General features: G+C 36.0%; 1 protein-coding gene across 12 annotated transcripts in view; it reads left to right on the plus strand.

Annotated features, from left to right (window-relative positions):
• Nucleotides 1-26,560, plus strand: part of PAN3 (poly(A) specific ribonuclease subunit PAN3) — a 116,978-nt gene that overhangs the window by 1,469 nt on the left and 88,949 nt on the right. For 11 of the 12 annotated variants that reach the window (XR_010837316.1, XM_059042066.2, XM_067016919.1 and 8 more), the window contains exons 2-4: nt 11,032-11,153; nt 11,944-12,010; nt 13,878-13,948. Coding sequence is in view for 11 of the 12 variants with exons in the window: in XM_059042066.2 (XP_058898049.1) it covers nt 11,032-11,153; nt 11,944-12,010; nt 13,878-13,948 (260 nt within the window). In the remaining variant the exon portion in view is untranslated. The remainder of the gene's footprint in view (nt 1-11,031; nt 11,154-11,943; nt 12,011-13,877; nt 13,949-26,560) is intronic. The other variant, XM_067016927.1, reaches the window with a different exon arrangement.

Consider the following 26,560-nt stretch of genomic DNA (forward strand, 5'->3'; position numbering starts at 1 on the left):
GACAGCCGCGTTTACCCTGTGCTGAGGTTGAGTCGGGAGTTGCGAGTAGGGATTTCACAGGACTTGCATTTCAGCATGGTTTTCCTGAAAGGTGGCAGAAGTTTGCAGGGTGTCACTAGGGATCTCGTCTTCTACTGCTTTGTACCAAGCGAACCCTTAGCGTGGAGCCTTGAAAGCGTGTCATGTGCAGCGCACCTTTGTGTGCGACTGAGCACTTGAATGCGGATGTCTTAGGACTGTTTGCATTGTTTTTACTTTTTGTCATTATCTGTTGCCTTGCAACTTTTGAGTCGTTACTGAGTGGAGTTTGAAGTTCTAATGAGTGTGAGTGTAATCTGTTTTACAGAATGTTGCCGTTAAGGAAAAAGTAAAGGTGTCAGATTTTCCTTTTTTGTTTTTGAGTTTGTTGAGCATTTCTAAACCAAATGGGAAAGTCCTACTTTCTTGGGAATTCTAAACTGATTTTAGATCTGAAAATCATTTGATAGGCTTTCACTTGAATGTCGGAACATTGTTGTCTTTCCTTTTTTTAAAAAAAACTGTAAACGGATTTATGTACTTGGCTTGATGCTTTAGCGCTTAACTTGCTCTATGAGAACTGTGTCTTCCCAGAGATGTGTGTGTGTGTGTGTGTGTGTGTGTGTGTGTGTGTGTGTGTGTTAAAGATTGTCTCTTTTCCTGCCATAGGCTTTACTTTAGTGCAGATATATTTGGTGAGGGTGATATGCTAAGAAGATTAATTTGTAACTTAAAATGTTTTGTCAAAATGGTTACTTGATTGGTGGAATTTTATCACTTTAGAGCAGCAGCTTTGCATTTTCAAGGTAAACTTGCTGTATGTCTTGAGTTACATGGCTCAAATTAATTCGAGTTATGTTTGATTAATAAGCAATGAAACTGAACAGTATTTGTTACCTACAGGAAGAGACACTTTCAAAAATGCAGGTTTTTCTAGGATTTTCTGATACACAGAGGTAGTAGATTTGGGACATGAAAGTTAGGACAGGCTGTAAACAGGTGGAAACAGGAAGGTGGAGGAGAAACACTAGCAGTTACTCAAAGGTGGGGATCATTTCATATCTCAGGAACAGAAAGTAATTGGGATAAAGGGTCTTGAGAGGACAGACAGTTCTAAGAAGGCATTTTAAAATGAACGTTTAGTCATTTAACAGTTATTTAAGTAGCTGCATTATGTAGTTGGATTCTGTAGGGCTTGCTTTAACTTAACCGGGTGAAGCCTAAGGCTCGTCTTTTCTGCTGTAAGCTTCTTGGTAACTCTCAGTGGTACAGGTTGTGACTCCTTTTGGATGAGATAAAATTGCCTCTTATCAATGAGTGGCAAGTCAGGTTGTTCAGGAATCAGGGAAGAGGATTGTGCCGGTGATTTAATGGCCGCTTTGAATTTTTACACTTTATTGTTTAATTTGTAGTCTACTTTCTACATTTTACTGTATCTTTTGAGACACTTCTTAATTAAGTGTATGAGGCAGTTAAAATAGACAACACACTTTAAGAGGTGTTGCTATAAGGAGAAATTTAAATTTTGTTACTTGCTGACCTGATCATGTAGAGTCACTGACACAATTTTATTTTGCTTTTATTGTTTTCTTTGCTGTTCTTTAAATGTAAGAATGTAGAGTATTTCTTTAGCTGAGAGGTCAAACAGATCTGCTCTGATAAGCTGGGTCTGCCTGCAGAAGTACTTTGGGCTCCTTGGGTGTCTTTTGTGTGTGTGTGTGTGTGTGTGTGTGTGTGTGTGTGTGTGTGTGTGTTTTAAAAGTTTTTTTTTTTATTGAGGTATACATACCTTGGGAAGAATATACAAATCATGTTTTGGAATTTTCACAAGGTGAACACACAGCGTATATCAGTACTCAGATCAAGAAATAGAACATAATCAGTACCTTCCAGAAGTTTTGCTCTTCTTGCCCTTTGCCAGTCACTACCTTTTCCAAGAGGTAACTCCTGATTTCAGGCACTACCTTATAACATTGTAGATTCATTTTTCATGCCTTTTTGAGCTTTATAGGAATGGCATCAGGTAGTATGTACTCTTTTTGTGGGCTTCTTTCTTTCAGCATATTTGTAAGATCCATTCATGTTATATAGGAACAGCCTCTTAGTCTCATTCTTGTATAGTGTTACATTGTATGAATATACCACATTTTATTTTCTCATTTTACTGTTAGTGGGCAATGAAATGTTGCCCACTAAAATGAATTTTTGTCTTTTAAGAAGAGCACTGTTTTGAATACCCTTGAACATGTTTTTTGGTTCAAGTCAACGAATTTATGTTGAATTACATAGGAGTGGAATTGCAGGCTTGTAATAGGGCATGCAGATGTTCAGCTTTAAGTAGGTGACTTCAGTTTTCTGAAGTGATTGTACCACATTTACATTCCCTCTAGAAGAGTAGGAGAGTTCAGTTGATTCACGTTCTCCCCAACACTTGGTGTTCCATCTTATACTTTTAGGCATTTTGGTGGCAAATCTTATGTTTTTAATTTGCGTGTGTGTGGATTGTAATTGAATTAGTTGACAACATTTTAAAAATCAGAAGATTTAACATTGAAATACAGATTTCTGGCTTCCTTTGAAGGGTGACTCTTTCATGTATTGGAGTTAGGTCCGTGATGGGGCAAGACTCTCCATTTTGCCTTTTTACTGACTGGGTGACTTTTCTATGCCTGGCTCCTCTTGGCATTTGAGTTTTTGACCCTTGCTTTAGCACTTCACATTTGCAGAATTGTTTTGTTAGTGTTTCACATTCTGTTAAAACTTTAGAGGTACATGCAAGAAGAAAATTTTATCCTTATTTTGCAAGCATTGGAAAACTGAAGCAGAAAGGCTTTTTCTTCTCTATACTTAGTTGCAGTGGTGTTTCAATCTTGTAAAGGAACTATACTTTCTTTTGTTGCTTACTTTTTATCTATACAGAGTAGTACATTTTCTCACTTCCATCTCTTCTGTTGATGTGGCAGTGTGGCAGTAAATGTGTTCTGGCATTCAGGTTTGTTTGGGAAATAACAGTTTATTTTTTTTTCAAAAGCATTTACTTTAAGTTTTTGACGTTTCTTATTTCTTTTGGACTTGGGATCTTTGAAGGCTTAAATGTGGTTTGATTTGGGTTCAACTGAATTATTGATTCTTGACATTTTAAAGATGTAATTCTAATATTTTCAACCAGCTAGACTTTTCATCTTCAAGGTGCTCAGTTTTTAGCAGCTAAACTGTTATACCAATATTTGTACTTCATGTACATTACTTAATTTGAAACCCAATAGATTTGTTTATTTTACCACAGTAGACTTATTTTCAGTTCTACTAATTTAGTTAGTAATGAAGGCTTTGGTATAAGGCACATCTAAGATGGGCCTGGCTCTCTTATCTACTAGCATTGTGATCTTGGGCAAATTTTTAACTTTTAAGCCTCAGTTTTTCTCATTTAAAAAATGGAGGTAATAATAATACCTACTTCAGAGTTGTGATAGGGTCGCATGTGACACTGTCAGTGCATTGCTTGGCACACAGTGAGGTTTCAGGCTTAGATGCTGCTGTTTTTGAATATTACTAGTAGTAAGTCTACAATTAGCCTGTACATTTCCTTACCTCCCAATTTTTGAGAGTATATTTTCAAGACCAGTAAAATAGCTACAGATTATTGAACTGCGGTTGTCTGTCCAAATGAAAGAAAGCAGGGGATAACTTGAAGTTCATATACAAACTTTGGAATGTATGATAATGTGTATGGCAAAACTGTTTTTGTTTAAGCCTGGATTATACTTTTCACCCCACAAACCCAAATCAGCTAACAGAAAAGTGAGTACTGGGAATTTGCCATTAGGATAGCTGGTATAGATTTAAACATTTTTATTTGACAACACACAAAGTAGACAACAAAGACTACCATTCAGTTCACTCCTTTAATATTGTGCTTGCAAAGTGGCAAGTTTTGATCTGGGTGATAGGAATACAACATTGAATGAAACAAAAGTCTGCCCTAATGGAGGCTACATTCTAGTGGGGAGTACAGACACGTGTATAAGATAAAGTCAGATCTTGAGAAGTTTTATGAGGAGAGCTTAGAGCTTTATGAGGAGTACTCAAAGAGGGCTGTCCTAAAGTAAGTCTAGGTGAGAGTCAGTTAACAAGTAAAAGACTGCTTTGCATGGAAGTGCATTTGAAATGACTATAAAGAAGACACGTGATTGCCAAAACAAAACAATATCTTCCGATTTTTGCCCTTTTATAGGATTTTTCTGTTTTTAAATTAACTTTATATTTTGAGATAATTGTAGAGTCACATGCAGTTGTAAGAAATAATACAGAAAGAGCTTTTTGTCCCATCACCGTTTCCCCCAGTGGTAATACCTTTCGTAGCTGTAGTACAGTGTCACAACCACATTGACTGATACAATCCACTTACCTTATTCAGATTTTCTGAGTCTTACTAGTACTTGTGTGTGCACATGTGTGTATATTTAGTTCTGTGGAGTGTTATCGTGTGTATATTTTGTGCCTGCCAACACAGTCAAGACGTAGAACAGCTCTGTCACCCTCAAATGGCCCTTTTGTAACTCTCCCTACCAATCCCTGGCAACCACTAATTTGCTCTCAATTTCTGTAATTTTGTCATTTCAAGAATGTTCTATAGGGCGGGGTGGGGGTGGGATGAACTGGGAGATTGGGATTGACATGTATACACTGATGTGTATAAAATGGATGACTAATAAGGACCTGCTGTATAAAAAGTAAATAAAATTAAAAAAAAAAAAGAATGCTCTATAGGGAATTCCCTGGTGGTCCGGTGGTTAGGACTCCATGCTTCACTGCCGTGGCCCGGGTTCAATCCCTGGTCCTGGAACTAAGATTCCCTCAAGCTGTGGCATGGCCAAAAAAAAAAGAGAATGTTCTATAAATGGAATTATATAGCATGTGATCTTCTGGGATTAGGCTTTTTTTTTTTTTTTTTTTTTGACTCAGAATAATTCCTTCAAGATTCAGCCAAGTTGAGTATATCAAGAGTTTTTCTTGCTGAATTTTTCTTTTTAACTTGGAAAATGTATATCTATCTTTATTTTGGAGCAGCTTTTTTTTGTCTGTTTGTTTGCTTTTCTATAGGCATATGTGCTTTTGTGTACAAAAGTATGAACATTTACAGAACCTAGAAATATTTTTAAAATCTATTTTAAGGTTGAATTTAATTTATTTAATTTAGTTTTTAAGTTAATAAAAGCCATAAACTTTTTTGTAAAAATTTTCATTGAAACAGCAGTGTATAAAGTCAAAGTAAGCCAATCTCATCTTATTGCCCAGCATTAATCATCATGAGTAGTCTTGTGTATGTGACCTTGATTACTGCTAAGGGGCCTGTCTCCAAATACACTCACATTGGGGGTTAGGGCTTCAATATGTGAATTTTAGCGGGGGAAACAGGTCAGGTCCGTAGCATGGGCACGCATACACACACTGAAGTTTTAGAGCAGTATTTTTTACATTTGCTTTTCCATATTAACTTTATATTCTGTTTATAAAGTAGTTTATGAGCTGAAACTATACAAAGGAATGTGATAAAATATTTGTTTTATGTACTGTTATCATATAATTGTTAACCAATACATAAAATATTTGTGTCTCCTTTCAGTATATAGGAATTTCTTCTGGACTGGGGGTCCTGAGATTTTGATTTTAATACTCTCTTACAAAGTAACTTTGATCTTAGGCTAGCAGCTTAGTCCATGTGTAAATATATTTCCTTGTCTGTAAATAGGAGAAAGGGGTATGGAGTACATGATGTCTAAAATTTCTTCAGCTCTAAAATGTTTGTGTTTTTCTAAATGTTTATGTTCTAGAAAATGAATTATTTTATGTTCAATCTTTAGAATTCATCCTCTTCCCTTCCCAACAGCTTTTAAAATCACTGACCTTTCAGCAGCTTAACTTCAGTTTAGGGAAGGACATGCTCATTTATCTTGGCTGAGTTAATTGGCAGGTGGATAATAGTCCTCTTCCGATAAAACCTCTTCCTTTTTTGATGACTTTTTTGGTATCTTGCTTTTTCTTTAAAAAACTAAAGATGTTGTACTTATTTTTCTAAAACTAGTTTTTAATTATATTTTTACTATTAAAAGTTCCAGCTTTTAGAAAACTAGGAACAGTATCTTGCTTTTGGAATTAAAAACGTACTGCATGCACAGGTTAAAAATTTAAATAGCACAAAAGGGTACACAGTGAAAAATAGTCTCCCTTCTTCCTTAATTCCCTGATCCCTCTCCAAAAGACAGTCACTCTTTCCAATTTATTATGCATCTATTCAGAAATATTCTTTGTCTGTACTATGACTCATGTTTATATTTCCCTGTCTGTAGCACATACCAACACACATATACACGTGTGCACACACGGAAGCCTAATGCACTTTGAATTTTTCCAGCAAACTGCATATCTTCTAGTTTCTTCCACATCCACACATAAAAATACACCTTACTCTTTTTACTGGCTGTTTAAATTGTTTACGGTCTTTTACTATTACAAATGATGGCCCTAAGCTGTTATATCTTAATATATTATGTATACTTATACATAAATTAACACAAAATATAATGTACACATATGTTAAGGAGCATACAGTATCTTCAGTAATCTGGTTTAAACTTGTTACATTGAAAAAAAAAAAAAACTATGTAGAGGCAAATATAGTATGATCTCACTTACACATGGAATCTTAAAAAAAAAAAAACCCAGGGCTTCCCTGGTGGCGCAGTGGTTGAGAGTCCGCCTGCTGATGCGGGGGACGCGGGTTGGGGACGCGGGTTCGTGCCCCGGTCTGGGAGGATCCCACATGCCGCGGAGTGGCTGGGCCTGTGAGCCATGGCTGCTGAGCCTGCGCGTCCGGAGCCTGTGCTCCGCAACAGGAGAGGCCATAATAGTCAGAGCCCCGCATACCGCAAAACAACAACAACAACAACAACAAAAACCCCCCAAAATAGCACCCCAAATTCGGGGCTTCCCTGTTGGCGCAGTGGTTAAGAATTCGCCTGCCAATGCAGGGGACAGGGGTTTGAGCCCTGGTCCAGGAAGATCCCACATTCTGCGGAGTAACTAAGGCCGTGTGCCACAGCTACTGAGCCTGTGCTCTAGAGCCTGCGAGCCACAACTACTGAGCCCATGTGCCACAACTACTGAAGCCCGCGCGCCTAGAGCCTGTGCTCCGCAACAAGAGAAGCCACCGCAACGAGAGGCCCGCGCACCGTAACGAGGAGTAGCCCCCGCTCGCCACAACTAGAGAAGGCCCATGTGCAGCAACAAAGTCCCAAAGCAGCCAAAAATAAAAAAAAAATAAATTTAAAAGAAAAACAAAACCTCTAAACTCACAGATACAGTAGAGAACAGATTGGTGGTTGCCAGATGCAGGGGTCCAGGGGGGTAAGTGGAGATGGTGAAGAGGTACAAACTTCCAGGCCTTTTATTCTCATAAAACACTGGAAAGTAGGTGTTGTCATTTCTATTTCACAGAGGAGGGAAAAAAAGAGACTTAGGTTAAGTATGCTGTCAAAGATCAGTAGTTGGCAACTGGCTGAAACAGACCTTATGGGCAGTTGTATTTGCTAAAAGTTTGTGCTCATTCCACAGTGCAGTACAGAAAAGGGTGGTGCGAGTGTCTGCTGAGTGGTCGAGGAGCCCCTGTTTCTTGGGCCTGCATCCACTGTGCTGTCATCTAGTGTCTTTGAGACTCATTGCCTCATCAGAGAAACGGGAGGCAATAATATCATTTGCATGGGGTGTTTTATGGAAGTTGGTTGTGAAAATCTATTGTATCTTTTATCAACTTTAAAAAATACCTACTTTAAAAGAGGGTTTAATTGTAAATAAGTGTTTATGTAAATGTGCTAGTAGAGTAGGGAATACCAGAAAAATATCAGGAGTAGTCCCAAATCTCACTTTACAGATAATTTAGATGGGTAGATAGTTCAGAAACAGGTAAGAATTTAAATGTTTAAGTAGTTGAAGACAGCAATAAGAAATCAAAGGAAAAAAATTTTGTGACATTAATGATATAAAGAGTATCTTAAGAGGTAGAGTTGTGTGTTAAACACAACTTGGAATAATTGGGGTATACATTCTAGGGATAAGAGAAGAGGAAAATAACATTTATGATTACCTTTGAGACAGGGTGCTAGGCATTCCACGTAGGTTACTTCACCTGAGTCCCTTTCACCACCCTGCGAGTGACATGGGATTGCCTTCTCTTTCAGATGAAGAAATGGAATTTAGAGGGTTTTGCTCAAGGTCATTCAGCTAGTGAGTGGCAAGAGTTGGATTAGAACTGAATGACTGACTTCAAGTATTTTGGTTTTTTTCCATTATACCTGGGTCTTGAAGAACAGAGTTGGGGTGTGTGTGTGTGTGTGTGTGTGTGTGTGTGAGAGAGAGAATTGATGAAGTGTGGACCTTCAGAATATAGTGAGTTTATCATTTTGACTGGAGGAGAGAATTCAATAATGTTAGGATTACTGTAAGACCTTTTTATAGTAGATGTATACTTTGACATTATAATCTTTGATCTTTTGGAAATATCTGTGTAAGGTACTCAGTTTTCTCCATGATGGATACACAGTTGTCTTAAGTCCATTTATTGAGTAATCCCATTTTTCTCCAACGATTTTAAAAAGGAGCTCTATCGAAATATAATTTACATGCTATAAAATTCACCCATTGTAAATGTACAATTCAATTACTTTTAGTAAATTTATAGAGCTGTGCAACCATCAGGATTTTTACAAGAACTTTTAAGATACTGTTTCATTGTTCTTCATAACTTTTTGTGGAAGTTTGCAGGGTAGATGGTATGAGGCTCATTTTACAAGTCATGGTATCATCTCTACTTTATAACCATTTTGCCTAAGACATTGTGGCTAGTAAGTGGCAGAATTGAGTCTCAAACCCAGCACTTTCAGGAAATACTAGCATGATAGGTTGAGAACAGATTGTTGAGGGCTGTTTAATGTCAGACTAGGAAGTTTGGATTTCATCCCTTGGGATGAGCGCTGCCAGCATCTTGTCTGTGATGTCCTAGTTGGCAGAGGAGCACCACTTAGTAGTTTCAGCTGGGCTTTTTTTTTTTTTTAAAGCATGGTCTATGGAACTCCAGTCCCTCGGGCTGCTCCCAAACTCAACTACTAATAGCCTGTTGTTGCCTGGGAAGCCCTAACCAGTAACATAAACAGTCGATTAACATATTTTCTATGTTATATGTATTATATACTGTAGTCTTACAATAAAGTAAGCTAGAGAAAAGAAAAGGCTCTTAAGAAAATCATAAGGAAGAGAAAATACATTTTCAGTTCTATACTGTATTTATCGATATAAGTTTACATTGTATGCTTACAAGGTGAACCACTTTCTGTGTGTACCTACATCACTGTTGCCTTATACAATACAAAGTAAGTGTCATACGTTTTACTACCACTAGACATCAAAAATGAAAAGATAATGTGAAAAAGAAATTCGTATTTATTTACAGGTACCCTGCACTGATGATGAAGAAGCAGCAGTATGATTGCTTTATGGTAGTTTAGTGTAAGTGATATGGTTGCTTCACAATAGCCTGGCCTGTACACTAATGAATGAATCATTATAAAATTTTTATAGTCATATTCATTATACAGTAGTGGAAATGTTACATTTAAAGAAAAACACTTAACCTGTGATGATAGGTTATGTCACCTGTAATAGTTTCTCCAGTTCGGAGAGAGAGAGGCATACTGTACGGTAATGTAATTCTTTGACAGCAAGGTTATAAAACAATAAGAAAACTAACACATTAATTTTATATTAAATGTCACTCACCTTATGCCTATGTAAGGATAGAGTGGTATCCACATCTACATATATTTTATGAATTCATGACGTTTGATTTCTTCATTTTTTTTGATATTTATAGGCTGCGAGGTTCACCTTTGAGTTCTTCAAATTGTCACAAATCTCCAAAAATTTTTCCAGCATATTTATTGAGAAAAAGTCTGTGTATAATTGCACCCATGCAGTTCAAACCTGTGTTGTTCAAGGATGAACTGTACTTACCAGGAAATAGCATCTAAAACATTGTCCATCACTTTGTTGGTATATGATGGGTTGTCTTAGTAGTTAGAATGATTCTGTATTATTCTACCATAAAATCGACAGAAAGCTTGTCTGTACCCCTCGGCTCTATCCCATTGCTCCCACCGTAGAATTGGCTTACTGAATTATGACTTAATATGAGACTGCTGGTCTGTTTCTTTTCTTTTTTTAAAAAATAAATTTATTTATTTTTATTTATTTATTTTTGGCTGTGTTGGGTCTTCATTTCTGAGCGAGGGCTTTTCTCTAGTTGCGGCAAGCGGGGGCCACTCTTCATCGTGGTGCGCGGGCCTCTCACTATCGCGGCCTCTCTTGTTGCGGAGCACAGGCTCCAGATGCTCAGGCTCAGTAGTTGTGGCTCACGGGCCCAGTTGCCCCGTGGCATGTGGGATCTTCCCAGACCAGGTCTCGAACCCATGTCCCCTTCATTGGCAGGCAGATTCTCAACCACTGCACCACCAGGGAAGCCCACTGGTCTGTTTCTTAAGATGTGTTATGAGAAACAGTCCTGAGAAACTTGTCTCTGTTTAGCATATGAAGATTCACAGGAGAAATTGCAGTGGTTTATATTCTCCTGTCCTCTTGCAAAGTTAAAGAAAAAAACTTGATGAGAAAAGTAGAAATGCATGTGTGGTTTGTTTCTTCGTGTTGTGCTTGGTGGCTCTCAGGTAACTAATATAAAATAAATAGCTATCTCTGTGGGAAAAAAAAATGTCAACTTGAACATTGTTTAACAAATTTTTAGAGTTGAGACAGTTTTATTTGGTTCTGCCTTTTGTTATGAACAGGTAAATAAAAACAAGTGTGACAGAGATTTGAGACTTTGAAACTTATCTGGGAACAGAGAAACTACATCAGTGTTTTGTGCTTTTAAATAATTTAAATACTTGAATTTTCCTTCTCTTTCAGTTCCTGGAATAGATGGAGGTGCTTTAACTGATACCAGCCTCACAGATTCATATTTCAGCACCAGCTTTATTGGAGTTAATGGATTTGGAAGCCCTGTAGAAACAAAGTATCCCTTGATGCAGGTATTGTTGGTATGAATTTATGTGGCACTAAACGCTGAAGTTTATTCCTGGATGGAGACATCTGGAGTCTTCATTTGTTTTCACATTTGTTGGGCGGGATGTGGGATCTTAGGAGGTGGTGAGGTAAGTGGGACATGGGTAAGCCGTCGCTTGTAGGTTGGAGTCAGGCTGAGCTTTCAGGGTTGGAGTTGGAGAATGTAGGGGATGCATAGAAAGAGACTGGTTTCACTCCTCTGTGTGTTTTGTTGAGTGTGGAATGAGGGCCTTTCAGGATCGTGAGACCATAGAGGCTGTGGAGTGTGTTAAGAAAGCGTGGGGACATATTTAGAGAACAGAGAAGAGCCTAGTTTTATAGACTCTGTGAGGTGTATGAAGGATAATATGCGTTGGGAGAGAATAGTAGAGAGTGTTTATTGACTTACAGTTATTCACATCCTCTTGGATGGATACTGGAGTTGATATTTTATGGACAAGGAAACTTAGTAGTTATGTGTCTTGCTCAGGCTAAAAAGTTATGGAAGTGCAGTTCAAAATAGTTCTGTGACTTTGGTTTTATATACCTGGCTATTGAGTAAACTTTTCATTTGGTGTGTTATAGAGATTATTTCGAAGTTTCTGCATAGATGATTGTAATCCAAGCAGCAGCATTTATAGGAGGATTAGAGTGTCACTGATGTGAACGATGGATTGGAGGGGAAGACGCAAAGAGGGTCAGTCTTAACTTAATCAGTTGAATATTCTTAATTCTGTATTCCTCAATGATATTATGTATATATATTTTATGTTTCAGAGAATGACTAATAGTAGCAGCTCCCCAAGCCTTCTAAATGACAGTGCCAAGCCATACGCAGGCCATGGTAAGACTTGGTTCCTTTTTCTCTTACAGATACATGTATTTCTGACTCTAAAAACAATATGTCCATTGTAGAAATTACAGATAGATGTAAAGAATATGATCTGTTATCTTCACACTCAGAGATAACTAGTATTAAGATTTGGATATATGTATACACATACATATACACATAATACATAATACTTTATATACATAATAATACCTGAGATTGCATTAAATATACTTTTAAATTATAACATGAGTGTTTCTCAGTCATTATAAATTGAATCCTGTTGTTTATTTTCATAATTTACTTACTTTTGTTTTTTTGTTTTTTTAACATCCAGTATTGGACTTAATGTGTATGAATCTGTGTTTATATTTTGAGTTATTTCTTTTGGAAACATTCTTAGACATGGAATTACTGTTTCAAAGATTATGGACATTTTTAAGCCTTTTGATACAGAATTTCCTTTTCATATCCTAATTTTAAAATAAATGTTTCTTTTGTACCTTTTTGTATCCTATTTTGAAAAATAAATGTTCAAGAATGGTTTTTTTAAAAATATGTAACAATTTATTAATATTCTATATTGGTAAAATGTAAACAGTTATTTATAATGATGAGAATAAGAATTTGCATGTTGATTATTTCTGAGATAGACATTTTATGTGTGTGTATTAAATCTCTCTCATTACTTAGAAATTTCAACTTTCTTTTGCTGTAGGAGAAAATAGCAACATTTTAATATTGAATAAAATTATTAGAAACTAATGTGTAGCATTATAATATTTTTGGCATTCCCATAGAGTTTATATGCTGACTTTTAAATGCTATCAAAGGTAGCGTAAAGGATGAATAACGCCTGTTTTTATAGTCTTGAATGTATAAATTACATAAAAATCTTGTATCTTACTATTTTATTAACTTCTTTCTCTTTGCATTATTAGTTATATTAAATTAATGTTAATTCTAATGAAGGACTAGACTGTGAAAATCCAGACAGAAGAAACCAGAGAAATTAAGCAGCAGTTTATATGTACTGCATTATGAAGAGATTTAAGGTTCCTTTAAATGACAACATTTACTGTATTTTCTTTAGGATTTTACAGATAATTTAATGAGAAACATAGGACTAACTAAAGCTCAGAAATGAAGACAAAAATATTTCAATGTATACCATGCATTCCTTTTCAGAAACTCTTCTGATTTGTTAAAGTGAAAAACAATTTAGAGATGTACTTTTGTTTGTAACTTCTGGCCACAGAGTAATAGAGCTTTGAACCTATAAAATCTTTGGATTTCATGTTTGCGTTTTGAAACATTTAATATTTTCATCTTTAAAAACTTAATTTACCTTATCTTTTTAGTAAGAACATCAAATATGTGGTGATCAACTTAAAAATATGGACTATTCTGTAGGGCAGATGGTTTTAAGGTCCGGCCTAAGTGTTAGCATCCAAGTCCTATCGTTCAGTGTGTTCGACTACTCTCCCTGCCACCCCTACCCCTTCTTTATTTTTCTTATGGTTTGGTCTCAAGAACACAAACTACAGGTAGACTTCCTTCATAAACACATTCCTAACAGCATGGTTAAGATCACCATTTTTTTTCTATTTTATTTTTCTTTTGGTTCTCAGCAAGTAGATGCATTCTAATTCGTATAGCTTCTGAGTAAATGTGTGCTGCCTGTGGCTGGATGAAGTGGTCTCCGGTTTGTGTTTCATTCACTCACAAAATATTTGAACACCCACTGTGTGAGGCATTGAGTTTATTGTTGTGGTATATGATTTCTTTTACTACTTTATAAGCATTCAAGTTAAACATTTATTAGATTTATAGGTTTCCTGAGTTGTCTGTGTGGAAACTTATATAACTTACCTTCCAGATCCTCTAACTTCACCTGCTTCATCCTTGTTTAATGACTTTGGTGCCCTCAACATCTCTCAGAGAAGAAAGGTAGGTGAGATGGAAACTTACGTGAAACTAAATGGAACATAGGGGTGAAACTGGGCTGCTACCTACATAATGGTCAGTGTTCTCTGAAGTGGGGGAGGGCTGTAATGTTTTTCTTGCTTTTTGTTAACCATTTTCCTTGGTGTATAACTCTTATATGCAGAATTTTATTTGATCTCTGTGCATGAAATAGAGACATTTTATGTGAAGGGATGAAATCCTTCTTATTTTTGCTCATTTTCTTTATTTTAATGCATTCTTTTTAAGATAACAGCAACTACAACATTAAATTAGATGTTATGTGATCCATTGTAGGTATATTAATCATCTTTTAACTTTATTTTCTGACTGCTTTGTCTAAATACCAAAGATTTCTCCCCTAATTTAAACTCCTCATTACAAGGCAAACTTAAAATCTTCAGCTTTTCATAATTGGCCCAACTGTTTAAAAACAGTTTCAAATCTCTTTATATTAGAAATTTAATTTAGTTTTATTTGGAATTGAGGTTGATAGACCATGAATCGATTTTGAAGTACCTTGTGGTAGTTTATTATAGTTCGATGCCTTTGAGTCTTACTGAGAATCATGTTAATAGTGATAGTAATTTAGAGACAGTGCTAATTTTGGTTAGGATCGGTAGCAGCTAAAGATGTTCAGGAGGTTGTAAATCTTGGCGGAAGTTACTATAAAGTTATAACTAATTCAGTTTCCTAAGTAATAGGAGAAAGATCAACAAGAAAATATTAATTTTAGAAAACTGATGTACACTTAAGGTGCTTTAAGGAAGTCTCTGAACAGAAGGTAGTATAAGATGAATTTCAAGAATACTAGATAGATGTTCTCTAGACAAGAAAATAAAACTGTGGGGTCAGGTATGAATTATATCAATACCGCATGTACCTAGTATTATCTCCTTTTTGAAAATAGATGAGAACAAGGAGGTAATTAATTACAAAATGTTTTTAAGCAGCTAAGATTGGTAGACTAAAAGGTATGGGTTTGGTTTTATAGACTTCCTTACCAGGCTGTCACCAAGAACACATTTACTTTTGCTTTACATTCTAGTCTCAGAAATGGGAATATGTATTTTCTAAATCCCTAGGGTAGAAGTGGAATAGAGTTGGACACAAGCAGTGAGAAGTGAGTGAGAAGTGACAGTAGACAAAACCTTCAATATGGAAGGAAGCAGTGAGGTGCTTATTTTCTGAAAATCTCAGTTGGGCCAGCCCCTGAGCTGTAAATGCGGCTTTTTGCCTGTGGGGTATGTGAATTATCTGGATCTGATGAGTCAGATATTTTAACTGTGGGCAGTCTTACTCTGGGCTGTGTGAAAAATTTAAAAAGAATGGACTGATGTTTTTCTTGCTTTTCCTCAACTCTAATTCAAGAGACAATGCATGCATCTACTAGAGAACATTTACACAGCAGTGTGTTAATCAGCGTGAATTTAAATGTGTGATGATTGCTAAGTAGCAGAGAATTCTCTAGCTCTGGAAGAGTTTACGGAGCAGTTTTGAGTTGTGGTTTTTAAAGGTGAGGAATATGGGGAAGCAGACGGAATTGTTTGATTGCAAGTAGAGAGTTAGGATCTTCAGTAAATTAAAAAATTCTCTTCTATCACAGAAGCTAAGAAACTATGGCTGAGGGCCTTGTATCTATAAGGACTTGTTGAAGTAAAATGTGTGAAGTGAAAAACAGTATAGAAAAAGGTTCACAGCCATTTGTCTGGGTTGATTTATTGTTGTGAAATATGTGGAAAATTTCCTGAGGAGCTGTGTACTGAGAGTGTGTATGCCTTAGGGCACTGATGCTAATAGTGTATCGAGTGGCTGGTAGACGGTGAGCTGTTTCCTGTCTGTAGGGAGATAAGTTAAAACGTTAGAAGTAAATGTTTAGAAAGTTCTATAACAATCTGATAATACCACAACATCCAAATGTGTCATCATTTTTCTAGTAATTCATTTTTGTTTTACGAACATATAGGACTATGATGCATAGGAAATTTTTTTAAAATGTGATCTTTCACAGTTGATATTTGAGAAGCATTGATCTTTAAAATTTTCTACATTAGAAATACATAAATATAGATAGGAAAAGTAACCATTATTTGAAAATGTGTACAATTATTGTTGGCCAAGGGTGGTGGTGGAAGAAATTGAATTATGGCTATATACTCAGTGGGAGAGGTAAGCCCCCCAAAACACTGGAGATGGAGTTCTGTTGAAAATGGGAGTGAACATATTAGACATTAATGCATAAGGAAACCTTAACAACGAAGTAGATGGCGCTGAGAAACTGGTGTGACAGAAAAAGACCTGAGAGTCACTGTGAATCACAAATGTGGTCTGGACAGCAGTAAAATTTTCCGGTCAGAAATCCTCTGGGAAGAAAGTAACTTTATAACAAAGTTAGATGTAGAGATACAGATGTTCATGAATAACATGATGACATCTTGCTAACTGTTCTTGCTAAGCTGTGCAACCACAGATGATTGAGACGAATGTTCCTTCAAAATTTGTGTCTGGCAATCTTGGCTTTCCCTTTTATATATTTCTTGGTCCTTCTTTGCCCTCTTTTTTAGTTGTCTAGTCATTTTCCTATTTAGCTTTCTCCCCTCCCCACATTAAGGCAAAAACACTCTGGCGCTGGTCATTTACATTTCTTGTCTTAATTGTACTTGAGTAGGATGTTTCAGTCAATATGCAGCTTTACCTGGGCATCTGCATTTTATTTCTGATAATGGGATAACAGACTTTCACTTCTGTAAATCTTTTAGGTTTTAATAACAAGTTAAATTCTTTGGGTTTAGAGGACAAAAGACTTGTGAAGTATCATGTTTATATAGTCTGTTTTTGATTTTAAAGCTCTTTGTCGGGATGAGGGGAGCGGGATCAAAAGAGGCTGGCTTATCTACTGCTGGCTTATCTGTCAGGCCGTGTAGCTGGGGAAGCGTAGGTTTGGATGATTCTGCTCGATCTCAGTTCGGAACCTCCTCCCCACTGTTCTCAAATCTTAAAGAGCATCCCTTCCTTTTTGTATCATCTATGTTACAGAACTTACTGATCTATATATGTAGTATGATTTCTGATTAATTTGACATTTAAAAATTTTTGTGTACGTTTCTGTTCTAATGTCTTCAAAAGATGACTTTTACATTATTTACTTTTACATAGGGAACCAAATAGGAATAACAGACTGGTGAGTATTATGGTAGAGTTCTTTTATGGAGAAAGCTAAAGTGCATTTGGAGAAATTAATAGGATTATGGCATAGATAATCTGGGATGTAAATCTTTCCACAATCCTTCTGATGGCTAGGCTCATTTTAAAACATGGAACCAAATATTGATTGAACATGGAACCAAATATTGATCTCGGGGAAAAACTAAAAGGTGAGGAGAAAAGGGGGAAGATATTGAAAAATAAATCGTAATGGGAATCACAGTCTAAAACTTCACCTATAAAACCATTTTTAAACATTTCATTTATGTTCTCAAATACTGTTTTACTTAGTGTTTAGATTTCCAAGTCAGCCACATCCGTATCTTTTACCCATGAGTACTGTGCAGGAATGTTTTTATGGAAAATTGTATTTAGAATTCCAAATTAATACACTCAGAGCTATTCTTCTTTTACTGGAGTTGACTGAACCTCCGTTCACCTCTGCTTGCCGTGCTGTGGCATGGCACAGGCTTTAGATTTAGAGATACGTATGGTAGAATTGTTGGAGTCCAAGTTCCTGTAGGCAGGGGAGCATCATGGTTCCTGTTTCTAGCTTGCTTAGAGCTCATGGTGAGTTTTTCTCTCTCTCCAAGAGCAAAGAGTTGGGAATAGTAATAACCCAGTAGCACTGAATAATGGTGAAGGTTTTACGGTTTGGAGTTGGAGGCCAGGCAGTCTGAATTGAATCCCTGTCTCTTCACTGATGTCTTTGTGTGTTTAAGCTTAGTTAAACCTTTCTGTTTCTTCATTTGCAAAATGAGAATAATAATACCTTAGTACCTGGCATGTAGAGGTGTTACGAGGACTAAATGAGAAATGCCCAATAAACGGAAGCTATTATTGGTAATCATGGTGGTAGCCAAACCTTTCTAGTCTTGTTTGGGAATTGTTAACTATTATTAAATAAATAAATGTCTGTTGCTACTCACTCTGGATCAGGCTGTATTAGAGTTGTCCATTGGAAAAGCCGTTCTCCTAGAGTTGCTTTGAGAATGTCCATCTTTTCTTTGAGGTGTTCAGGGCCCTCCTCCCCACATAGCTGTTAGCTTCTCAAACATATCCTTCAAATTTGGTGAAAATACATCTGGGATTTTCTCTATGCAGTGGCAGACTTGATTTTATTTATGTTGACAATGATCTGTATCCGTTTCAGGTAATATGGTAATACTTTTATAAAATTAAATGTTTTATCATTTCATTTTATCATTTAGTCACCCCAACAATTCTTTGAGAGATATTATTGTTTTCCATTTTACAGACTGGGAAATGGAAGTTAGATCAAGTAATTTACTTGGAATAAGATAGATAATATTTAGTTATGTTTCAGAGAAAAAAATTTTTCTAGGACAGTATAGAAAGGTAAGATCTTCTATAAGGTAAAAAATGAAGAGGTAGTGGAGAGAGAGAGACCACTGGTAACATGCAGAGGAGGAGATAAAACATTGACCTGATGCCTGCCTGCTTTTCCATTGATGTGATTATCTCAGTGTAAGTTTTTGTAAACAGTGTAAATTTCTAGGGCAAGAATATACAATTAAGCTTTTGATAATTGATAGCTGACTTTTCAGAAATGTTGCACAAGTTTATATTTCTTTCTGCTCATGGGTGCTGGTTTTTCTACAGCCTTGAAAACACTGAGATGTAAAAATCTTTCATATCTTTGTCATTTTATAGTCAAAAATCCCTCATTGTTAAAATTTCATTACTGCTGCTATTGAGCTTCTCTTTTATGTTTATTGACCTTTGGTGTTTCTTTAGTGTCCTATGCTTTTATTTTACTGTTGGGATATCCTTTTTAAATTTGTTGTAAACTCTTGGTTTATTAGACATTTAAGCTTCTTCTTTGTTTTTGGTCTTGAATTTCACAAGTAATTTATGCTGTCAACTTTGAAATGTCATACTTATTACTCTTATTATCTTTTATTAAGTACATTAAAAAAGAATAGAATATTAAGCTCATTTTTGTTAAAATAACATGGTAATTCCCTGTCTGATGAGTTGGTGATTTTATATTGAAAGGACTGTCATTTTTATGTAATTTGAATCCACTATCATTTTTATTGCTAATGATCTATAGTAATCAACTTCCCTTTAGCAAACAGTTACATTCTGTCTATTCTCTGTTTTGTCAGACTTAAATGTGACGTTCTTCTTACTGTTTAACCCGTCAGTCTATTCTTTTCTTAAAATGGTGGATTAGATTAGATTGAAACTTGTTTAACAATATGATAGTTCCTACAGAAAAGGGCTCAACTTTGAAAAAGTTAATTTTATTTTCCTCCTAAATGAAGAGTCCTCCAGGGTGAACTTCCCGAATTGTGTTGAGATAAAGGTGTGCTTTGAAAAGAACAGATTAAATTTTGTTGTAACAAAATAGGAGTTCAGCCACGTATTTTCTCTATTTTAATTCGTACTTTGTGTGCAGTGACAACTTGCTCTTGTTGAGCCAAGAGTCTTCAAAATTTATGATTACAAGGGAATTTTGTCCTGTTGGTTGATTTAAAAAGATCTCGCGGGAGTTTTTTGTTTTGGAGGCTTTTTTTTAGGTGTGTATGGTTCTTTGGTGTTTGGCACGCTACCGTATTTAAACACGTGAACTGAAACAGCCTGGCTTTTGTATACAGTATGTAATACTGTTGATTATAGTCATTATTTAGCTTTAGCTTTGGGGATGTTGAGTTGATTCTTACCTAATAGTGGTAGTTTAGTGAAACCATGCTGCATCTGCCAGTTGGACCTGGGAACTAGTAGATCATTCTGAGATATTCTGGTTGGCTTCTTTACACTCTACTCTGGGCACTGTATTTACAAAGTGTAGTAGCTGATATTAAGAGTTTGGTATTACTGGTGGTTCATCCCTGTTTTCCTACGAAGTAGGGGTCAGGAATAAATTAGTAAAGATCAATTTAGAATTCTCATCCACAAACACGCTAGCCTAAGTTTTAAGCTAAATTTAACCAAAACTGTGTAGTTTTTCCTAACTCTGTTAAATTCCCAAGATTTGTTCTTGCATTTTGAAAGTCGGGAGGAGGGAGTGGCTTAATGAAGTCTCTGTAGCTGCTGTTTCTCCTTGATCCTGTCCATGCCAATGAGAGTCAAAGAAAGATTGATTAATTTAGGAATTTGTATTTGGTCATTTTAGAATTAGCTAGAATAATGTTAAGATTGTAACAAGTTAAGGAATACTATAGAATGTGGAATAAATTTAGTTAAGAGTACAGGCTCTGGAGCCTGACCTTATGTTAGTTTTGAGATTATAGGCAAGTTATTTTAACCTCATCTAAGCCCACTCTCCTCATTTGTAAAGTTGGTTTATGATGGTGCCTATCTCACAGAATTTTGAGTATTAAATATATTAATGGCTATAAAGTACTTGGCATAGTACAGTGTGCTTTTGTCAAATGGTAGTTGTTGCAGTCTTCTGCTGCTGATAATCCTGCAATTTAAAAATATATGCGTATCTGTTTCTGAATGTGTGTAAGATTATTTATCTTTGATTAACCACTACCTACTTTAAGTTCAATCATAGTAAAGAGCATTGCTGAAGATATTCTGCTTCATTTCAAGATTCAATTTAAGCAAGGGTACACATATAAATAAATCAAAAGGGAACCTTTTGCTAATAAGCAAATTAGCATTTTAGCATGATGGTTGCTTTTGATAAGGGACTAAAATTCATGTAGAATTTTTTATGGTCATTACAGGTGATAGTTTATTGTAGCAATAACTTTGATGACTTAAAACAACATTACTCACTTGCACTTAGAAGATTTTAATAACTTTGGCATGGTACTTTGTTTTTCTGCATCTTGTATTCTGGTTCTATTCTAAAGCAAAAGAATAAAAGAAATTGTAGTTTGGTGTTCCAGGTCTTTAGAAATTGAATGTGACCTTGCTTAACAACTGATCTCATTTTTGGTGGCATAAAACTCCATTGTGACATTGAGGTTTTGAGAACAGAAGTAATGACTACTTTGTAGGCTTTCTTAAATTCATGTAGCTAATATAGTGGCCTCTTCTCCTAGGATCAGACTCAGTAGAGCTTAAAAAACATTTCTGTGTGTGTAAATCCTGTTCTGCTATATCCGACGTAATTTAGATTACTTTTTACCTAGCAGCATCCTCTGTTTTCTTCCTCTCAGCCTATATGTGATTTCTGTATTGACTCCACAGATTAAAAGATGTTTTTCATGTATAGATGTTTACCTGCCCATGAGTCTTTAACAATGACAGTCTGTTTTTCTGTAGACCCACTTTCTATAGACCTGCTCACCATCCCATCCTATAATTGGCTTTATTTAAACAGTGAAAACCTAAGGGACCTCTAATATATTTCCATGAAAACCTACAATTACTGATAATGAATGACAGGACAAAATACAACATAACCTTTGAGGCTGGCTTGTTTTTGTTTTTGATTTTTAAATCTTTTACTCAAGAAAATTGATTGGAGCCCAGTATACAATCACTTACAGGTTTAGATTTACTATTCTAAATTGATTAGGTGTGAGAGCCTTTAAAATCCAGGTGTATTAACACCTAATTAAGTAATAAATTAAGTAGAGGTAGTTCCCTGTGTCTATATGGAAATTAGCTAATTTATTTGATTTAAAATATTCAAATGGTTTTAATCAGGTTGGAGTCTATTTTTTCCTAGTGAGTTTTACATTGACCACTGACAGTTAATGGAAATGTAATCTTGTATTTAGTTCTCATAATAACAAATATGCTAAACCGTTAGGGCATTTAATTAATTGAGGGAAGACCGTTGTACGTCAGAAAAGGTCGTAAAAGAGAAATGAAAGTTGATTTTCAAATAAGTATACAGTAAATTCTAGGCCAGAGGTTTCTGTTAGTGGACCTCAGATCCTTAGAAGTGGCAAGAGGTAGGTAGGTTGCTGAGTTGTAACTGCAAAAGGCAATGAGTTAATACATTTCATTAAACATTGTCTAAAGGGAGATAATATCAATATTTCATATATATGCACAACTTTTTTCCAAGTATGTGAAGATGTTTGATTAATAAAATACAAATTGTTTAAAAGTGCCATTCATAGTAGCTTTAAATCATCATTCATTGTTTCAGAGTATAAATAGTGAAAACACAGTTAATACTGTTTTTGATGTTCAGAGGGCATTCTTAAAATTCAGGGCATTGGAAAACTTTTTGTGCTAGGATAACAATTGATTTCTCTAGTTTATAACTAATGATTAGGTTATGATATATAATAACAAGGCCTGTAATGTGAAGTATTGTAGAGATGATGCTGTTTTGGAATTTTACCAAAAGAATTGTGATCTCAACATTGGTCTGTAACAACATTTTCTATATGAGCAGTGGTATTTATATATTTTTCTTTTGCTAGACTGAACTTTTTAGGGGAAGAGAATAGATCTTACCACTGTATTTCTCTCTCTTTTTAAAAAATCTTTATTGGAGTGTAATTGCTTCACAATACTGTGTTAGTTTCTGTTGTACACCAAAGTGAATCAGCCATATGCATACACATGTCCCCATGTCCCCTCCCTCTTGAGCCTCCCTCCCACCCTCCCTATCCCAACCCGCTAGGTCATCTAGGGAGGGCAAAAAGCCTATGCTGAAATGTTAAGTGAATGAGTGAATGAAAAAAAATCGTTTGCATTTAAGGTTTTGAAATAAAACAGTCCTAAAAATTAACTTTTATTGTTCTTTCTTTTGACACAGTCTGGAGACTTATCTTATTTGTTAGGAATGAGAGTGGATTTCCCCAAGTCCTAAACCATTGGATTGGTCTTCTGTGGACTAGGGCAAGGATTTTTGAAGAGCCGGGGCTTTGGGGGCTATGAGTAATGGTCTTGAAGGCTCTGAGTATTTAGGGCAAGCTAGAGGAGTTGGATGTTAACTATTTGAACCCCTATCCTTTTGTTTATTTTGGGGGGTGCCCCCAGTTTCTGTTTCACCACTAGTTGTTTCTTATCCAGGTCTCTTCCCTGACACCCTCTGGCACTTTATTACTGGGGGGAGGGTGATCTCCGGAGCGGCAGCCCGCTAGTAGTCTTGGGAGCTTTTTAGAAGTGCTGAATCTCATGCTTCAGCCTAGGCCTGCTGAATTAGCATCTTTATTTTAACGAGATCCCTCGAAGAGTATATGTTCACTACAGTTGAGATGTGCTAGTCCAGAATACATTCTCCAACTTTTTCAAGCCCTAAGTTGTTATTTTTTAAATGCCCAATAAAAAGGGTAAAACTGTTTTCAACTACTGTCTTATTGTGCTGTTTATTTAGATTTTGTGAAGAATGATAAAAATCAGTTTTGTAGTGAATCTTGAGACTTAAAGTAAAAATTGTATATATATTAGAGAGAGAAAAAATAGTTACATGTTATGCTGGATATTTTAGCACAGGAACAAAAAGAATGGGGATTTTGATGTCCAATGTTGACTTACTAGGAGGTGGGGCGGACAGGCTGGTCACTTACCAACAGGACAGGACTTTGCAACAGGCTTCCGTTTCGTAATAACCAGCAGGCTGGACTGGCAAGGAGGCTGTCAAGAGTGGAGGTTCAACCAGGAAACATACCTTCTTTGTGACCAGCACGTTCTCAAGATTGGTTTAGGAAGGGATTGCTGGAAGCGAAGGGGAAGGGAAGAGGGCTTGTGCTTTTGTTTGCTCTGGAGGAGGGGTTTGGATCTTGTAGGACTCAGAAGGGTTTGGGGAAAATACACATTTCCCATAAAATTTTGTTTGCCCTTTATTTCCTCACCTTCCATTTGACTTCTCTATTTCCCGTAGCCCCTACTGTGTCGTTTAATCACCGAGAGTTGTTTTTAAGCTAGCAGCTCTTTCCCCAGCCATGCCTTCGCCTTCTATTTCCACTGCAATTTCCTTGAGTTGCCACGCTTCGCCTATGCCTGTGATTCTCAGGTGGGGACAGTTTTGTCCCCCTGCTCCTGCAGAACATCAAAGATATTTACGGTGTCACGACCCAGGCAGATGCTGCTAATCGTCCTGCAGTGGCCCAGGACAGCCCTCCACAGCAAAGGATTATCCGGTCTGTAGTGCTGCATTCGGGAAACCCCAACCTGGATTACCGTCAGAGACCATTGATTTGTCTACCTGATTTCCTGTTTAATTCTCACTCACAAGCTTTCAAGAGTTCCCCACTGCCCGTGGAGTGAAGTCCAAACTCCTTGGCATAGGACACAAAACAAGTCATGGTTTTTTATTGCTTTCAAGCCTCATCTTTTGCTCTCAGGGTTGGCCCTCTACTAATGATAGACTGAAAACTTGTACTTTTCCCTTAATTGACAACAGAGTGCCTGTATGCCTCTACATGTGCATTTTTCCTAACCTACAAATACATCTTTTTTTCTCCCTCACTCTGTTTTGGTTTTGTTTCCTATCTAGACACACTCCTTTAACGCTGCTCAGGCATTCATCCTCTCTGTGAAGGCTTCTTGGCCTCTGTTCAACTGGTACCTTGATTATATATGCATTTTTCATATCACAGTGAGTGTGTTCTGTTCGCATGACTCTGTTAGCTACTAGGTTATGTCCTCTTTCAGAGGGAAAGGTGTGTGTTTTATTCATCATTGCATTCCAAGTACTTAGAACAGTTCTTGATACAAAGTAGGCTCTCATGTTTAGTTGAAAATACATTTTTCCTTCAAGGAATAAATAATAGTTCAAATAATTTGGAAATTAGCTTTTAGATGAAATTTTACCATAATTTACATTCTGTGCAATGGGACTTCTGTCTGTAATCTTTTTGGCTCACCATCATGCTCTGTATTGCTGCCATCTCTTTTCAGATGTCATTTGTCTTCTCTTGCTTATAGTGGTATTTAAATGGTATTGATACCTTAGGTCTTTCCATTCAGTATCACATAGAAAGTTTTACTTCTGGATTGGACTTTACTCTCTGGCTATGTATTGAAGAAACTTAAATCTGTAGCGGCGCAAGTTTGGGGATGTCTTCTACCTAAGAGGAAAGGTCTTGGGCTAATTATAGGTTTTGGGGGTGATGGGGAGGAGGGAGAGGAATAATGAATTCCTTTTTGGAAAAACAAGAAACATAATGAGAGCTGCTGGGGAGGGAGAATTATACATTGGATTTATTTAAAACCTTTTTTTTCTATGTTGCTTAATGTACTACTATGAGAATAAATTTCACTAAGGTAATAACTGGCTCAAAAACAAGTCTGGATTTGTGAAGCCTCTAAATAACAGAAGAACATTTAAAGCAATAATTTTCGTGCTTTCAAATGTATGACTAGAATTTAGGTGTCCTGATATAGAACCTATTTGACATGTTGTGATTTTGTTTAAGTAAACATTCTTTGATGTGTTGAACTTTTTTGATAGGATCATCTTTAGCCCAGACGTTTTCTAAAATATAAATTTTAAATTAGTGAAGGCTTAATTAAGGCTATATCATTTTTGCTGTATGTCAAAGCCTTATAGTTGTGAGCTATGTTTTTAAAAATAACTTGCTTTAAAATTCTTTCATCTATAATTTGGTTCTAAAGGGTATATTTCTATTCTCATTCACAAAAGTTGCTTGTGATGTAGACACAGAGAGTAATTGAATTGGTTCAAGATTGCATAGAGGTGGAAATATTTTAGCTTCATGAAACTTTACCCACTGCTATATTATTGGATAGATGGGTAGTCTAGTTTCCTTTCTTATGCAAGTTTAATTTTTGAAGAATGTTAATTTCAACTATTTGCTTCAGCAGTCTTTAAGACAGAACAATGAGTAAACATAGATTTTCTTATTTTAGATCTTAAATTAGATACCTTCCCAAGAATGTATCAGCATTCCTTAAAGGGAAAAAAATATACAAATTCCCTTTAAGATGCAATTTATTACAAATTTGCTATAATTAAGAGAAGTGAAATGGTGGAAACTGTTCATTAATCTTCATGTATAAAAAATCCCTGCCAACCACTTTTAAGATTGTTTACTAACTTTATTATAATATTAGCCAATGAATCTGTGCTTTTACTAAGCTACTTAGTATCAATCTGTTCAAATTACTGAGATTTATAAGACCAATGAAATTTGTGTATTTTTTTTTGTCTGAGATTGTTGTTTTTCATTGAGTACAAGTTTCACTGAGTACAATGCCTGCTTTAGATCAATTTGTACTCTGCCCTAATGGGCATAGAATTTTAAAAATTAAAAAAAATCCATTCCTTGAAATTAGCTGCTGCTTCTAAGTGGGGTGGTTCTCAGTAGGAAATAAGGTAGTGAGATGGGGAGCAGAAAAAGATGTAGTGTGAAGAAATTTTTTACCTGTATTTTGTGCCCTTGAAGCCATTTCTTCATATTGCAGTGAGAATAGGTAAGTGCCAGTGGAAAAAAATTTGCAAAGCATTTACTTTGCTGATAAGTTAATTTCTGTTCACTA

The sequence above is a fragment of the Kogia breviceps genome, chromosome 16 (assembly GCF_026419965.1).
Source record: "Kogia breviceps isolate mKogBre1 chromosome 16, mKogBre1 haplotype 1, whole genome shotgun sequence".
In the NCBI taxonomy this organism is placed as follows: Eukaryota; Metazoa; Chordata; class Mammalia; order Artiodactyla; family Physeteridae; genus Kogia; species Kogia breviceps.